This window comes from Peromyscus maniculatus, chromosome 18 (assembly GCF_049852395.1).
Source record: "Peromyscus maniculatus bairdii isolate BWxNUB_F1_BW_parent chromosome 18, HU_Pman_BW_mat_3.1, whole genome shotgun sequence".
Taxonomy (NCBI): Eukaryota; Metazoa; Chordata; class Mammalia; order Rodentia; family Cricetidae; genus Peromyscus; species Peromyscus maniculatus.
In genome coordinates, this window is record NC_134869.1 from 1,585,105 (window position 1) to 1,602,430 (window position 17,326).

The 17,326-nt window shown below is 45.5% G+C and overlaps 1 protein-coding gene across 1 annotated transcript in view; it reads right to left on the bottom strand.

Moving 5' to 3' along the window:
- Ascl4 (achaete-scute family bHLH transcription factor 4) overlaps positions 1–12,499 on the bottom strand; it is a 35,604-nt gene extending 23,105 nt beyond the window's left edge. Inside the window, exon 1 of the mRNA XM_076554446.1 lies at positions 9,421–12,499. Coding sequence (XP_076410561.1) covers positions 9,448–9,891 — 444 coding nt within the window. The 5' untranslated portion in view covers positions 9,892–12,499 and the 3' untranslated portion in view covers positions 9,421–9,447. The remainder of the gene's footprint in view (positions 1–9,420) is intronic.
- Positions 12,500–17,326: the final 4,827 nt, after the last annotated feature.

The window sequence follows — 17,326 nt, forward strand, 5'->3', positions numbered from 1 at the left end:
ATTATTAACTACCAGTAAGATCAGCACCCAACATTTCCTCAGCACTTAATAAGTAGGAGGCCTTTATGAGCCAGTGTTCTTGGGCCATGGATGAGTGAGCTGGCTCAGAGAGGCCAAGTAACTTGCCTAAAGACATGTAAGAAGGGTGGAAGTTGAGTTTCTATGGTTTGGGTAAGTGCCTTTAAAAAGTCCTCAGCTTGGTGCCATTGGGAATTAGACAGTGGTACCTAGGGGCTAAGCAGTTAAGATCACTTCTCTTCCAGAGGACCCAGATTCCATTCCCAGCACCTACATGGTCACAACTGTCTGTTACTCCAATCCCAGGGGATCTAACGCCTGACCTCCATGGCTGTTGCACACATATGGTGCCAGACATTCATGCAAGCAAACACTCGTACACACACACACACACACACACAGAGGCGGTACCTAGTAAGATGCCTTACATCCTTGTGTACCCTCCATGGGGTCTGTGACACCTCAGCACCTTACTTTCTTTTTTGCTTCCTGGTTTCCATGAAGTGAGCAGCTTCCTTTCCCCCTGTGTTTCCACCCTGATGTACTGCTTCCCACAAACCCAAAAGCAATGGGTTTAATGGTCAAATTAACCTTTTCCTCTAAGGTAGGCCTGATGATGCACACCTGTAATCCCAGAAGTAGAGGCAGGAGGATCAGGAGTTCAAGGCCATCCTTGGCCACACTGTAAGTTTGAGGTCAGCCTTAGTTATGTGAGACCCTCAAAGTTTCTTGATTATCTCAAGTATTTTGTTACAGGAATACAAAACTAACTCAGACTACTGAAGCCTCACAAAAGTACACCGTGATGCTTCTAATTTCATTATAATAATCACTATGTTAGAACACTATTTTATTTAATTCTCTCTGCCTGGTTTCTGTTTTAGATCACAAGGAAAATAGTCCCTGTCCCCTACCCCATCTTACAGTTAAGTAAGTAAAAGGAGATTGTTACAAAGAGCATCCGCTCCATTTATTCTGGACATTGGAGCTATATATGACACATGATGCTTTAGTCTATTGGAGGGGTACAGTCTATTGGAGGCTGAGCAGGTAGGTCCTAAACAGGCCTGACTGAATTCTCCACGTGTGTTAGTCCATTCTGCTATAATACGGGAGCCTAGGTCATCTATAAAGATCATCGGTTTATCTGACTATTATACTAGGTAATCTATGAAGATCATAGGTTTATTCCTCGTAGTTGTATAGGCTGGGAAATCCAGTCAAGGACTTCTAGTTGCACCATATGATAGAAGGTGGGAGGCAAGTGTCCAGGAGGTGTTCATGCAGGTGCATGGGAGAGGTGGCCGACCCTTCTGCTACAGTGTGAATATGGAGTGGTAAAGGCTTGCTTACAGGTTGGCACTATTGGGGGTGGTAGAAACCATAAGATGTATCACCTGGTGGGATGTTTTCAGGTCTTAGGACGGTGCTCTCAAGAGGATTGTGGGACCATAGTGTCTTCTTTTCTTTCATTTTCTTTCTCTTTTTCTTTCATTCTCTCTCCAAAAGGTGAGCAGCTTTGCTCTAACACACACATCCTAGGTTGATGTGCAGCCTCATCGTAGGCCACAGAGAGTCCTACAACACTGAGCCAAAGGGAATTTTGTCTATGTACTGACTAGACCAAGCCTGAGCTATAACAACAGTACGCAGACCCTTACTATACTAAGAAACCATCCCTTTAAACAGGAAATGACCTTGATAAAAGCATTTATCTAGTCAATAAGACAGAATCAGCATGTGCTTTCTCAGCATCTCCAAATGCAAGAGCTCCCTCACCTCCCATTATTTTTATTTTAACAGGTTCTATAGTCTTCTGACTTGGAAACCCCACTAGAATATTGAAAAGTTAGACCCTAAAGGATCTAACATCAGAGCATGAAGGTCTTCCCTAACAATCCCAGCAGCTAATACTGAACATTGTATAGGTTGGAAGCATCAAGCTACTGTATACAAGACTAATGAAGGCAGATCTGAAGGAATGGCTGGGGACTTGAGATGTTCATCAGTGTTCTCTGACTGCTTTGAGGCAAGGATCTCCTGTAATAATCTACCATAGGTAGGCTAGTTTCTCTCCCAGGAAAAAAGTGTCACCTCTCAGAAAAAATATACACACTTTTCACTTAAATGATGGGTTTTGCAAGTGTCAACAAGATGTAGGGTCACTAGGAGACAAGCTTCCAAGTGTGCTTCTGAGGGATTATCTAGACTAGGTTGGCCTCTTAGGACCTGTGTGAGTGATTACCTACATTAGGTTAACTGAAGTGAGTGGCATCATTCCACAGGGTGGGGTCTGGGCTGAATGAAAAGGAAATGCAATTTGAGCATTTATTGCTGATGCAATGTAATCAACATCTTCATGGGTCTGCTGCCACATCTCCACCACGATGGACTGTACCTCAAACAGTGAGCAAAATAAACCCTTTCTCTCTCTGGACATAAGTCCAGATTCTTTATCAGAGCAACAGGAAAAAGCAACTAAGACAGAAAATTAGTACCAAGAAGTGGGGTCACTGCCGTGATTAGCCTCACCATGTGGTTTATAGGCCTTTGGCACTTGGTTCATGGGAGGAATGTGGAACAGTTTGGAACTTTGGACTAGAAAATTCCTCAAATGCTGTAAGCAGTTTAATGAGCCTTCTGATGGGAGTTCAGAAGACCAGATGGAGGCTTAGTTTCTGATGTTTCAGAGGGAAAAAAGACTATCAGCAACGAGGCTAGAAGCCATTCTGGCTATAATAGTCATAATAGTAGAATATTCATTTGGCAAAGAATTTGGTGGTATCATCTTCATTTCCTGAGAACTTGTATGAATCTGAATTGAAAAGCAATGGACTAATTTCTCCGGCAGAGGAAATTTCAAGAGCATTAAGTCTGTGGCATGGCTAATTATACTTTACTGGTCTACAATAAAAAAGAAAAAGCTGGTCAGAAAAAGAAGAAACTAACAAACTGCTGTTCATTGAGGAACAAGAAAAGAGCTCAAACAAGCTAAAAGATGCAGGCAAGGTGCATGCTGGATAAAGAGCTGTACGCATTAAAGAAATATCCCATTTTGTAGTAGGACAATAGGAACCATGCTCCAAGGGCAAAACCCCACCTGTCAAAGGCTCCACCTCACACACACAAAAGTGCAACCAAATTAAGAATGCAGTTGGAGGGGCTCCTTCTTCCTTAAAAGCAACTATTGTAGAGAGGTGTTTTGTCAGGGCCAGAACACAGAAACTAGTACAGCTGTGATCCAAAGGGCCAGACTAGACCTCAGGCTGGAAGCAGAACTTGGCAGTGTCATCCATGTGGTACAGGTTTTTTCAGGCAGGAGAAATGAAATGCAAGACTGAGGGGATCATGGGCCCTTTCCTCACAGTTTCAGAGAGCAGCTAAAGTCAGGCAGAATGTGGCCTTGTCGGAGGCCCTGAGAGCCTGCTTCATGAAGTGGTAAAGATGAAGCCTAAGCTGCAGTGGAGAATGGGAACTTCAGTATGTTAGGGATGCCAGATGTGGGACACCCACTAAGGAAAGCTGCATATATTAAGTGGAGCTAGCAGGAGAGCTATACATGTTTTAGGCAGCAGAGCTAGAGGGTCAGGGCCCTTTGGAACCCTAAATGCCAAACACAGAGCTGCAGGATTTCATGTTTGCCCATGCTATTGCAGTCACTACCAGTCTCTCTTGTCTCCTTACAAGACTGCAGTGCCCACAGGTTGGTAAAGGGTGCCAAGATGAACCACTCCAGAGACAGTTTCAGGGAACAGCATCTGCTTTATTGCATCTGAGCAACCACTTAAACAGTGGAAGCCTATCAACTATGATTGGTTAGTACATTTATCTCTGCCTCTAGATCCCAATATAGAACTCTCAGCTACAGCTACAGCACCATGTCTACCTGCATGCCGCCATGCTTCCCACTGTGACAATAATAGACTAAAGCTCTGAACCGGTAAGCCAGCCCCAATTAAATGCTTTCCTTTTTAAGTGCTGTCATGGTCATAGCATCTATTCACAGCAATAAAAACCAGCTAAGACAGTGTCATTAAGGAGAAACCTTGGACTTTGCACCAACACAGTAGAAAAGATGCCTTGAAGGCAATACTACACCTATACAGAGCTCCAAGATGCAAACTCATTTGGATGACTTTCATTTGAAAAGAGAATGAACGCACAAAGATCTAAGGCATTCTGCTCAAGCAGGGCTATACTGGGAAGTATTTTTTCCAGTCATCCTGTAAGGTACAGAGCCACAGCAGCTGTGGTCCAAAATGGCCAGTCTACATCTCAAGTTGGAAGCAGAACTTGGTGTTATATATAGGGTGTTTTTTTAATTAGATTTATTATTTTATGTGTATGAGTGTCTTGCCTGCATGTGTATATGTGCATCATATGCATACCTGGTGTTCGAAGGGAACAGAAGAGGGTATTGGATCCCCTAGGACTGTTGTTAGCTGCTATGTAGGTGCTGGGAATTGAACTTGGGTCCTCTTGCAAGAGTACCAAATGCTCAACCTCTGAGTCATCTCTTTAGCCCCATGGTGCTGGTTTTGCAGACATACAAAAAAAAAAAAAAAAATGCAAGGTGGGCAGTGGTGGCGCACGCCTTTAGTCCCAGCACTTGGGAGGCAGAGGCAGGCAGATCTCTGAGTTCCAGGACATCAGAGCTACACAGAGAAAGAAATCCTGTATCAAAAAACCAAAAATAAATAATGAAGAATGAACAAATACATAATAAAATAAATAAATAAATAAATAAATAAATAAATAAATAAATAAATAAAACAAGACTTATGGTGTCACAAAAGGTTACACCAAGGTTCTAGAAAGCCACTGAGGCCATGCATCACAGTAGGGTCATATTATCTACATGGATTCCTGAGTGGGATATAGTTAAGCTTGAAGGTGAAGCCTAAATTGCAGTGGAGACTCCAAGATACTGGAAATGTGAAACATTCACCAATTAAAGTTGCAGGCTTTCTTTGAGTGGAGCTGGTCTAAGAGAGACCAAATGTGTTGCAGGCAACAGAGCTAGAAGGCAACACCACTACCTTAGTTTGAGTTACTACTGCTGCAAAAAGACACCGTGACCACAGCAACTCTGATACGGAAAACATTTAATTGGGGTGGCTCACTTAGTTTCAGAGGTTCAGTCCATTATCATCATGGTGGGGAGCATGGCAGTGTGCAGGCAGGCATGATGCTGGCTATATCTTGATCAGAAGACAACAGGAAGTCAACTGTGTCACCGGGTGGCATCCTGAGCGTAGGAAACCTCAAAGCCCACCCCCCCAGTTTGACACACTTCCTTCAACAATGCCACACCTCAACAGTGCCACTCCCTAATGAGATTATGGGGGCCAGTTACATTCAAACTACCACACCTGCCAAGCTTGTTAGAGCTTAGATGATGTCATGACGCTACCCAGATGCCACACATGGGGCTGAAGAGTTTGCTCTGCTGAGTTTCAGTCTGCTTTGGTCTGGTTTGTCCCTGTTATGTACCCATTCTCTTTTAGAACAGGAATGTTTACTCTTTGCACGTTAGAAGTAGTTTTAAAAAATTATTTTATAGGGGCTCCTAGTTAAGAGTGCCTTGAGACCCAGAAGAGACTTATGACTTTTTAACATTGGTGAAACTGTTCGACTATGAAAACCTTTGGAATTGAATTTAGTGTATTTTACATAATAAGATGGCCATGAGCCTAAGCATAATGCTATGGTATGAATGTAAAATGTCCCCTAAAGGGCCATGTGTTTGAACACTCAGTCCCTAGCTGGTGCTACTTTGGGAGGTTATGCCACTTTTGGGAAGTGAGGGGATCAATGGAAGAAGCAGATCTCTGGGGATCAAGCCTTGAGATTTATAGCCTGGTGCCACTTCCTGTCCTGTTTCTGCTTTATTTATTTGTTGTTGTTGTTGTTGTTTTATTTTTTGAGACAGGGTTTCTCTGTGTGGCCCTCGCTGTCCTTGCTCTGTAGACCAGGCTGGCCTTAAACTCACAAAGATCTGCCTGCTTCCCAAGTGCTGGGATTGAAGGAGTGCACCACCACCACCCAGCTCCTGTTTCTGCTTTATGATTCACAGAAACATAAGCAATCAGGTGCAGCCAAATTCCCAGTGCCTTGAAGCCACAGGCTTCTCTGTGCCTAGGCCCCTCCAACCATGAGCCAGATTCACCCCATCTCCTTATGTTTCCTGTTGGATATTTTCTTGAAGCAGTGAGCAAAGTATCTCTACAGTCACGTGGTCTCTCTAGGCCTCAGGCTCCTAATCTCAAGAACAGAAGTGATATATCCATCCTTTCACACAGTTGTGAAAATCAGCAGAAACTAGTATATAGAAGGGCTAGCCTGCTCTACAATATAACCTCAGAAACTGCTAGCATGTGGAATGGTCTGCCTTCAGTGGTGTTTTACAAAAAAAAGAGAGAGAGAAAAAAAAAGGTACACTTAAGGACAAGTATATGGCCTGCACTGTTCAATCCTCATTTGTTAAGAACTCTTGGCCCCGGATCAGGTCATCTCACAAGGCCCTGCCTATAGCTCACATATAGAATTCTTAGCTTATTTTCCAGTGTCAGGGAAATGAAAACCACCTTCAGGAGTGGCCTTCTCTAGGCCCTGCTCTGGAGGCAAAAAACCAGTCTGGAGAGTTGTGTTGTCTGGCCGGACCCCTCTCTGCAGCAGCTGTGGTTTTCTCCTGGCTGCAGTTAATGACAGTGAGTAACGCAACATGAAAGGGCGGCTGACAGGTCTTCAAGCAAAGGACACCGCGAAATAGCTCTGAGATTAAATGCCAGCCTCACCACCCAGAGAGCCTACAAGGAAAACACATATGCAACTCAGTGCTGATAATCAAAGGGCTGGGAGCGGTTTTAGTTGTCATGGACCTGTAAAGGAACTATAAAGCACCTTCAGGTCCTCTGCTCTACCCCAGCAGGCAGCCTGTCTGTCTGTCTACCATGGGACGAAAGATGTGTGATGACCAACAGAGAAGGGTCCAAAGGAGCTATCTAGTGGGATCCAGCCATCACTGCAGTGGAGGATTCTGGGGGCCACATTTCCAGGGTGATGTGGGACTAACTATTCAGTTCTGAAAACAACTTCAGGTCTCTGATGGAAACTGGTCAGAGAACTTAGAGCCTGTGTGTGCTTAGTTACCATGGGCAGTGCTGACATTCCTACACATTTTCCCTGGCCAGCTGGGACCTGGCTTTCAAATTCAAGGTAAGGCTTTGTCAGAGGTGGCTTAAACAGAGAACTGCTGCTTCTCAACTCCAGAAGCCAAGAATTCAAGTTCAGGGCTCCTTCTTCTCAGCCCTCAGAAGTGTGTGTCCCAGCAGCTATCAGGGTAGGAACCCGAGGAACATCTGGAGATTTCTAGGCAACCAACCAGGGAAGACCTCAAGGACAGGGAAACCTCTCTTCTCTCATCATCCCTGTTTTCCCATAACATAACACTCCACTCCATAAATAGCATTCGGGCTTGTTTTGTTCTTTTAGAAGAAGGTGCAATGTTCTATGGCTTAATGGAGTGCTCCACCACAGGGAAAGCAGAGCAAATCTTCTGAAAGTGCTCATTCCTGTGATAGGTAGGGCTTGGTGGGCCATCGAAGCCTGACTACCCAGTTCAATCCCTGACTCCACACAAGGCGGGAGGAGAGAACTGACTCCACAAAGCTTCCGTTAATCCCATCCGGTGAGAGGAAGACCACTACCACAATTTGGAGCCAAATTCGAAGCAAGCTTGACTTCAATTGAGATGCACCAGAGAGGCCAGTGGCTGCCTCCTAAGTCAGGTTAGAGAGAGCAGCCCTGAGTCTATTTCTTAGGGCCCTTTTCAGGAGTAAAATCATGCATGAGTAGTTTGCAGAGCAGGTTTACAAAAGACAGTGAAGCAGGTACAAAAAAAGGAAGTACAGAAAATCTTAAAAAACAAAACAAAGCCAGGCAGTGGTTGGGCACACCTTTAATCCCAGCACTCGGGAGGCAGAGGCAGGTGGATCTTTGTGAGTTCGAGGCCAGCCTGGTCTACAGAGCGAGATCCAGGAGCAAAGCTACACAGAGAAACCTTGTCTCAAAAAAAAAAAAAAGCCAAAAAACAAAACAAAACAAAAAACAACAGCTACCACCATGTGGTCAAAGTTATCCAGTCTTCTGGAACTGGAGTTCTTGATGGTTGTGAGCTACCATGGAGTGCTGGGAAACAAACCCAGGTCCTCTGCAAGAGCAGCAATGCACTCTTAACCACTGAGCCATCTCTCCAGTCCCCCACTTGCTAAAATAAAAAGGGGTTGGTTGTTTTTAGACAGTCTTTGTGTTTTGTTTGTTTGTTCTTTAGATGGGTCAGGCAGTAAAAGATTGCATGAGATGGTGCCTGGGCAGTGCTCACCAAGGCTAGTTCTCCTCAGCTCCACCCCTCTGAGCCCAAGCTACCTCCAAAGAAAGAGCAATTCACAGTATGGTATTAGAAGGAACGTAGGGATGGGTGTAGACCAGTGGGAGGGCACTTGCCTAGCAGGCCCTATGATCAAATCCCAGCCTGTGGGGTGGATAGGGGGCAGGGGCTTTGGAAAGCAGTTTACCTTCAGATGTCAACAAACTTCTAGCAATTTCTATAAGTCATAACTGTTTTGGTTAGGCAGAGGGAATGACCATAGTGAAATATTCAATACTTCTGAAAACCTTCAAAGACAAATGGCTTGGACAGGTAGCAAGTTCAATTCATATCCATCGTCCACATGCCTCCCCATTCAATGCAAACATCGAAACAAAGCATATTTGCTTTTTATTTTTCAAGTCAGTGTCACTTTTTTAGCCCAAAGTTAGACAGGGTGAAAACTGTACAGGGGAGCATGCACAGAAAAGAGCATGAGAAACAGTGGGCAGGAACTGGGGGGTGGGGGGAGATGGCCGTCCAGATCTCCAAAAAGATCATTCACATCGTGACACTTTATTACCTGCTAAAGTTTCCAAATGACTTCTTGCCGACGAAGCAGTATGTACCAAGCAAGAATGTCCTTTTTAACGTGGCTATTCACAGTCGGCAAGCCTATGTTCAGGTCTAGCAGATGCTCCACTTACGTGTTACAGTGTCAGCTCAGCTACCTTCACCCACAGAATGCTCAAGAACGTTCCTCTCACATGAAGGACTGCCGTGTGTGTGTGTGTGTGTGTGTGTGTGTGTGTGTGTGTGTGTGTGTGTGTGTGTGTGTGTTTCTTCTCTGGCTAAGGTTTAATTGTTACAGCCCTGGGACGGTCCTTCTGTGCTTCACAAGTTTCCTCAAGCATTTGTAAGTTGCGGTTCGGAACCAAAGATGGTGGAGAGGTCTCCAAACATTAAAATACCCTTTCCCCCACTCCAGAAGTACTTAATTCTTAAGATGCGGGCCCAGAGAAGAAACGGGTTACCATGAAACCTGGCGGGCGAGGGCGCTGCTAGGCGCGCTCCTCCGGCTCGCTGCAGGGCGAGGCCCCGGAGGACGCTTTGGACTCGCCGTCGCTGTTGCAGTCCCGCCTGTGGCGCTCCAGCAGCTCCTGCAGGTGCCTGATGTAGCTGATGGCGGCGCGCAGCGTCTCCACCTTGCTGAGCCGCTGGCCCGCCAGCTCGCGCGGCAGGTGCTGGCGGAGGCGCGCGTAGCCGTCGTTCACGCAGCGCACGCGCTGCCGCTCGCGCTCGTTGCGCTGGCGCAGAAAGGCGGGCTCGCCGACGCCCCCCAGCGACAAGGGCGGGCACGGCCGTCCCCGCGCGCTGTCCTCGGCGTCCTGGCGCGCGGAGGTCCGGCCCGGCTCCCTCCGGGCCAGCGCGCCCAGCGGCGGCGGCGGCGGCGTCCGTAGCGGGGACGGCAGAGCCAGCAGTCCCGCCGGTTTGCGTTTCTCCATCCTCCGCCGACAAGTGCGCAGATCACCCAAGAGATGACTCTCTCAGCAGGAAGACGAGACTTGAAGCTTTTGTGGCCGAGACGCTGGTCCATCCAGACTCCCCCGGTCTGTCTTTGGAGAAGTTTCTAGGTCCAGAAGCTAGGTACCTGAACACACTTGGAGGGAACTTCGCATGCTTTCAGAAGCTCGTTGCTCTCCTCGGGTCTTGTTAAAACTTCAGAGCAGAAAGGGCAAAGATAGAGGACGCGCCTCATCCACGCTTGTGTTTCCTCCGATCTTAGTTCAAAAGTTAACAAAGGGTCCCCGGCCTGAATAGACGATCGCACCCCAAACAGATTAATCTTTCAAAGCTGCCCAATTGCTGTAATTCACTCTTGGGTTAGCAAGTGTGGCTCTGGGGAGCCAGGAATTGAGCAGGACCCCTCCCAGGCACTTGCAGATCGGCTGGCCTGCCGAGAGAAAGTTTACTCCGGCTTTCTCCTTGAAAATCCAAACTTGACTGCCCTTTGTGGTTTCCGCATTCAGGTCTGATAGAGAGAGCTTTCTGGGTGTTTGCAAACATACGCCTGCTCTTTCATTTCTGGGGAGGTGGAGAAGAAGCGCTCATCAAAGCGAAGGCTGCTCTCTTGCGGTTAGAAGATGTGTCGAGTCAAGGGAGACCTCCGGGGAAGCCCGAGGTTTCCTTCTGTGAAATCAGACCTTTTAAAAATCAAATTAGACACTTTTTGAAGGTAACAAGAACGAAATCTATATATTTTAGTATCCAATATAAAGGATCCGTGATTTTGTGTTCTAACCTATGTTTAACGCGGGGCCCTTTATGTTTTTGTTGCTCTCTAAAAACACATCAAAAGCCGGAACAGTAACAAACACTGTTAGCCAGTTATTTCGCCGGGTGCTTACTGTAAACACAGCTTAAGTACTGCCTCTAACCTCTTCTAATCCCATTCAGGATATAAGGATACCGTCCCAGAGCACAAAGTATTTTCCCATTGTATTTACCTGTATTTCCTCCCTTGAGGACTGAAAAACAGCATTTGAACAGTAGAGAGCCCCAATTCCAAGGAGAAAGGATATGGCTTTGAAGGCTTGTCTTCTTAACGCTGCCCCCCTGCCACACACAAATGAATAATTAATCCATCTGTGTTGGTAAAGGGCTTTGAAGATGAAAGTGTCATTAAAAATCCAACTACACTGGTTAATGTCAAAGAGTGTTATCACATGGAAAAATCAGATTTCCTGTTCTGCAAACCAACACATAAAAGGCATCTTCTACTTGAAAAGTCCAACTTAAAAACAAGAGACTCAAAAACCCCCTAAATTTACAACCAGACCTCTGCCTCTTCCCTGGGAGCTGGGGTGTCGTACCGACATGTTTTTTTACCTTTTTAAGGAGTCCTGTGTTTCCATGTTTACTCTAAAGTTTAGAGTTTAAACAACCAGCCTGAGGTGACTGGAAAATCACTTGCATCAAGGCAAATAAAATAGACATAATTATTCCTTTTAGGCATAAGTTAGTCACATTTAAAAAGGCGTAGTTCCCCATAGGCTCACACTGGCAAGCCGCTCAACATGGCATCATTTTTTCATGAACTGAGAAAGCCTTCCTAGGAGCAGCTAAGCCTCCTGCAGGGCATGTAGACTCTGGGACCACAAGCGGCTTCAGGCCAAGTCAAAGATTTGACCTTCCTGCTAAGAGTGACAAGAGAAAATGAGATCACTGAAAACAGGGACATGACTTAGATCTGTTTTTCTTTCTCAGGCTGACAGCAAATAATAAAAAGCCCGAAAGCCAGGTGTGATGCACACCTCATCCCAGCACTGGGGAGACACAGGCAGGCAGGTCTGTGTGAGTCCCAGGCCAGCCTGGTTTACATAACAAGTTCCAAGCCTGCCAGGGCTGTACGGTGAGACCTTGTCTTAAAAAAAATAAAACACGTAAAGGTCAACCAACGACCGGTGATGTTAAAGGTTTGAGGACGACGGTGTGGGAGCGCACACAAGTGTTTGGGGAAGCAGTGATTTGATCAGCAGTGTATTATCCCATTGCCTTTGATCTAGAAATGTTGACAGTTTTGTCCCACAAATAAACGCATCACTATAGGTTTATTTGTACATGCGGATCAATACTGACCCCAGCATTTGTAGTGAGTTAGGAAAGAAAAGGGGCTGTGCCGGGTGCTGCGCTCCTGTGATCCCAGCTGCTTTGGGAGGCTTGGAAGGGTGACTACAAGTTCAAGGCCTGTGCAATGCTACCTGTGTGCATGCCGTCAGGGCTGACCGTGGGGTATTGGATGAGCGGTTGGTGTGCTCGTCCCTGGGGAAGACGGTCTCTACTGATTTCAACATTCCTGGTCGCCTGCAGCTCTCTGTGGAGGACCGAGGCTTCTTGGGCTCTTCCTGTCCACAATAGCATGTCTATTGCTGTTTGTCCATGTTCAGCTGTGTTTACACAGTTGTTTGGTAAGACTTATTTATGTATTAGAAATATATATGTTTATAATTATGTAACAGCAATTTTTAAAAAAGGGGGCCATGAATTTGAAAGAAAGCAGGGAGCAGTATATGGGAGGGCGTAGAGGGAAGAAAGAGAAGGGGCAATGATATAATTATATTATAATCTCAAAAAAAGAAACAATTAAAATTTTAAAAATAAAATAAATCTTAAAATGAAAAGCAAGTTCAAGGCCTGCCTGGGCTTCAGAGTGAGTTCAAAGCCAATCTGGGCACCTTGTGAGACTGTGTCTCAAAAGAAAAAGAAAAAGAGGACTAAGGTTAGCTGTAGGTTCTCTCCCAAGGGAGTGGGGATGAGGAGGATACAGAACACAGTCTGAACACTTAGCCATAAAGAAAAGAGTAATACTTACAGATCTTTATGGTTTATTAAAAATAATGAGTAAGATATATGTAAGTATTTACAGTAATATAAAAATGTGTTGAGCAAAGCACAAGGAAGAAAATTACAGACTAATGTTTGCAATAGGAACATAAAACAATTTTACATGATGTATACATGTATACATTTATACATGTCTGGATTTGAAACAGGACTGTATAGCCCAGGCTGGCCTCAATTTCCAACTCCTCCTGCCCCAGCCTCTTGAGTGTAGAAAAAACAGGTGTGTGCCACCATGACAGGTGACATACATGTCTTTAGGTGTTTGTTCAGACATGGAGAATGAAGTGGAAAGATATATACCACATTTTTTTCATTCGTTGCCTAGAAAGTGCATCACTGGTCATTGAAGAGTGACCATTGTCCTTCATAGATCTCTCTACTGTTTACTTATTACAAACTGCACGTGGTTTATATTGTCAATCTAATGGGTTTTAAAATAAGAGGACATGTACAGACCACTCCAGCGATACACTGACTCAAGCCAGACCTACAGATTTATTATTAGAACTCATGGTTATTGGACCAAGTGTTCTTATAAATTCTTTCTCTGAGGAATGTGCTTTAGTTGTTTCCTGCAGTCTTGACATGAGCAGCACCACCATGGAGCCGGGAGACTGCAGTGACCCTCGGAGACCATGGCCACTGTCATGGCAATGAAACACGAAGGTCCGGTAATGGGGCAAGCATTCCTCCTTAGGGAGGGAGAGAGTCACAGGACACTCCTCTCAGACCCATCACCACTGTATCTTCATACAGGCAGGCATGATAGCACACACCTACAATCACAGCACTTGGGAGGGAGATACAGGAGGATCAGGAGTTCAAAGCCACCTTGACTCTATAGCAAGTTTAAGGCTAGCCTGGGCTACATGGGATCCTACCTCAAAGAAAAGAGGTAAAATTGCCGTGTGTGTGTGTGTGTGTGTGTGTGTGTGTGTGTGTGTATGTGTGTGTGTGTGACAGAAACAGAGACACAGAGAGAGAGACAGAGAGACAGAGAGACAGAGACAGAGAGAGACTTTTCTATGGTACAGTTGCTCACAAGTTGCCCATGCTCCTGTAAATAACACCAAAAAACTTCCTTATTTTCTAAGTCAGGTTTCTTTGGTTTGTCCACTCCTTCCCCATTTCAGGTGAATAGTTTTTTTTTTTTTTTTTTCTCCTTAGAAAGTCACAAAGCAGGGAGAAATATATACAGGACTTATAAAACTATAACAAAAACAGTCAGATGCTAACTTTACCATCTGTTTGACCTAAAGTTTCTCTCCAACCTCAGATGTCTCACATAAGTCTGGCTAAAAGCTGAAGCTGAGGCAGGAGGATCGTGAGTTCCAGTCTATCCTGGAGTATATAGAGAGACTAGGTTTTGAAGCCCAAATCATTTGGGAAGATGTAGATCAGGAATGCTCGGAGCAGGACCTGGTGCCGTCTCAGAGCGCAGTAGCAGGTTTGTCTTCTCCGCCAACTAAAGAACTAAAAAGCAGGAGAGATGTGGTATCTGAAGTCTCAGGGAGTTCCCACAGAGCTGCTATATAATCCTTGGAAAATCAGGGTCCCCTCTTGGGGTTCTCAGTTTTGGTAATAGGAGAATTAAAGAATAGACTCAACAAGAAGCTTGAGGACAACTTGTCAGAGTTTAAGAGGAAAACCCCAAGCAGGCAAGCTTCCCATCTGCAGCTGCCCAGAAGAGAGAGAGAAAGGAGACTAGAAGGAACAGAAGTCACCATAAGGTGGCATGGAGGTCAGCCACATGGTGGCAGGCAGTCTACGCCATTAGGATGGGTGACTTAGAAAGCACAAGGAAGCCCAAAGCATTAGGAAGTTTAAATCATACTTCAAGATATAGATATAGCCATCACCCGAAAGGAAAAGACAGAGGGAAGAAAGATGAATAGGTGTTTCTGCATCAGGCTTCAGAAAGCTGGGCAAATCCAGCCGAACTTCTTGGTGGCTCTGGTAGTAGGGAATGCAGTAAGGGACAGGGATCCTGGAAAGAAAAGGTACATTATCTAAGGTGAACCACCCTTCCTAGATCCTCTAGCCAGGTTCCTTCCCTGATCCATTAGATTAATTTTTAAGTGAAGAAACAAGGACCATCTCCACCTAGAGGTAGATCCCATTCTTTACCGCACAGTTGGTGGTCCATGGGGAATCACTGTAGCAACCCAGGGTGTTGCTCAGGACTCCCTATCCCAACCCCCTGCAGCTGGTAACAGCCTCAAAGAAGCCAGACCCAGTCACACCAGTGCTGCAGCTGCTGGGCTGTCGTGTTTCCTGCCCTTAGGAGTTCATATACATATGAGACAGGGTTTCTCTGTGTACTTTTGGTGCCTATCCTAGATCTCACTCTGTAGACCAGGCAGGCCTTGAACTCACAGAGATCCGCCTGGCTCTGCCTCCAGAGTGCTGGGATTAAAGGTGTGCGCCACCACTGCCCGACACAAGTTTTTTATAAGGCCCCTGTATACCTGTTTGGCATCTTGGTGTGAGTAAGAAAAGGGTATTCCAGGCTTGGACCATAAATGGCTGATTCTAAAAATCATCAGGAAAGCTATTTGGGTGCTAAGTGTGGTGGCACACCACTGTCATCCCAGCTCTGGGGATGGTGAGGCAGATGGAGATCAAATTCAGGGCCGTTTGAGGCCACACGGTGAGACTCTGTCTCGGAAACCAAGGGCTAGCAATGCAGCTCAGTGGCAGAGGGTCCCCTTGCCTCACGTGCAGAAAGGTTTGGATGAATCCTTAGTATGGAGAAGGAGAGGAGGAGGAGAGGGAGGACAAAGCGCCTCTACTGTTGCTACCACCGCTGCTGCTGAGGAAGCATGCTCGATCCTGAACGAAGAGCGAAGCATGGGTGCTACTCTTCTCGACCCCACAACCCAATAAACACCTGCAACAAGCAGCTTAAGAAAGGAGGGGTTTCTTTTGGCTGTGACAGGAGGCGTAGTGATAGGGGCATCAAGTGATGGTCACGCTGCATCATCGGGAGGCAGAGTGGATGCTGGCACTTCCTGTCTCTCTCCTTTCCCCTTTTGGTTCAGCCTAAGACTCTAGTCCGTGGTACCTGCTATCCACACACAGGGCCGGGCTTCCCTCTTCAGGTAACTTGTTCCTAAAGTCACTTCAGGAAAATAGAAAACCAAACAATTCATGATTATAGTTATGGGTACAACAAGAAAGTACACTCAGCAAAAGTTAGTCCAGGAAATGGAATGAGAATTCTTCAATTTGAGAGCAACTAAAAAAACTTTTTTATTGGCTGGGCATGGTGGTGCATGCCTTTAATCCAAGTACTTCAAAGGCAGAGATTGGTGGATCTTGGCGAGTTTCAGGCCAGTCCTGTCTGCATAACAAGCTCCAGGCCAGTCAGAGTTATACATAGTGAGACATTGTCTCAAAAATATTTCATTAAATTTATTTATTTGTGGGGCTGGAGAGATGGCTCAGAGGTTAAGAGCACTGACTGACTGTTCTTCAAGAGGTCCTGAGTTCAATTCCTAGCAACCACATGGTGGCTCATAACCATCTATAATGAGATCTGGCGCTCTCTTCTGGAGTGCAGGCATATGTGCAGACAGAACACTGTATACATAATAAATAAAATTTAAAAATTTACATATTTGTGTGTATGTGAGCATGCATACATGTGTGTAAAAGTTGTCATACTTGGTGGCAAATGCCTTTATCCACTAAATCCTCTTGCCAGCCCCCTGAAGTGATATTTTTAAAAACGATTTTTGCCGGTCCGTGGTGGTACATGCCTTTAATCCCAGCCCTCAGTAGGCAGAGGCAGGTGGATCTGTGAGTTTAAGGCCAGCCTGGTCTAGAGAGTGAGTTCCAGGACAAGCCAGGGCTACACAGAGAAACCCTGTCTGGAAATACTGAAAAAAAAAAAAAAAACAAAACCACAAGATTTTTTTTTTGCATTTGTTACTTAAAATACTTTTTGAAATTGGGGCTGGAGAGATGATGCAGTAGTTAATCATATTTACTCTTGCAGAGCACCTGGGCTCAGCTCCCAGCACTCACATGGGAGTTCACAACCATCCACAATTTCAGTTCTAGGATGCATACCATACAGGATACACATGCAAGCAAAATTACGCATACACTTAAAATAAAAAGAAACAAATCTAAGGTAAATTAAAAAAATATTTGTACGTGTTTGTTAGTGTGTAGGTATGTGCATATACGTAGGTGTCTGCTGTGTCCAGAAAGAGTGCATCAGGTTCCCTGGAGCTGAAATTACAGGAGGTTGTGAGTCACTAGACATGGGTGCTGGCAACCTAATTGTGTCCTCTGTGAGAGCGGTATATACCCATAACCGCTGAACAGTCTCTCTGGCCCATTAGTTGTTTGCCTGTGTGTGTGTGTCTGTGTGTGTGTGTATGTGTGTACATGAGCACACATGTGTGTATATGCACATGTGTTATGCCATGCATGTGGAGATCAGAGCACAATTTATGATTGGTTCTCTCCATCCACCATGAGGGGTTCTGGGAACTGAAAATATGCTAATCAGGCTGGGAAGCAAGC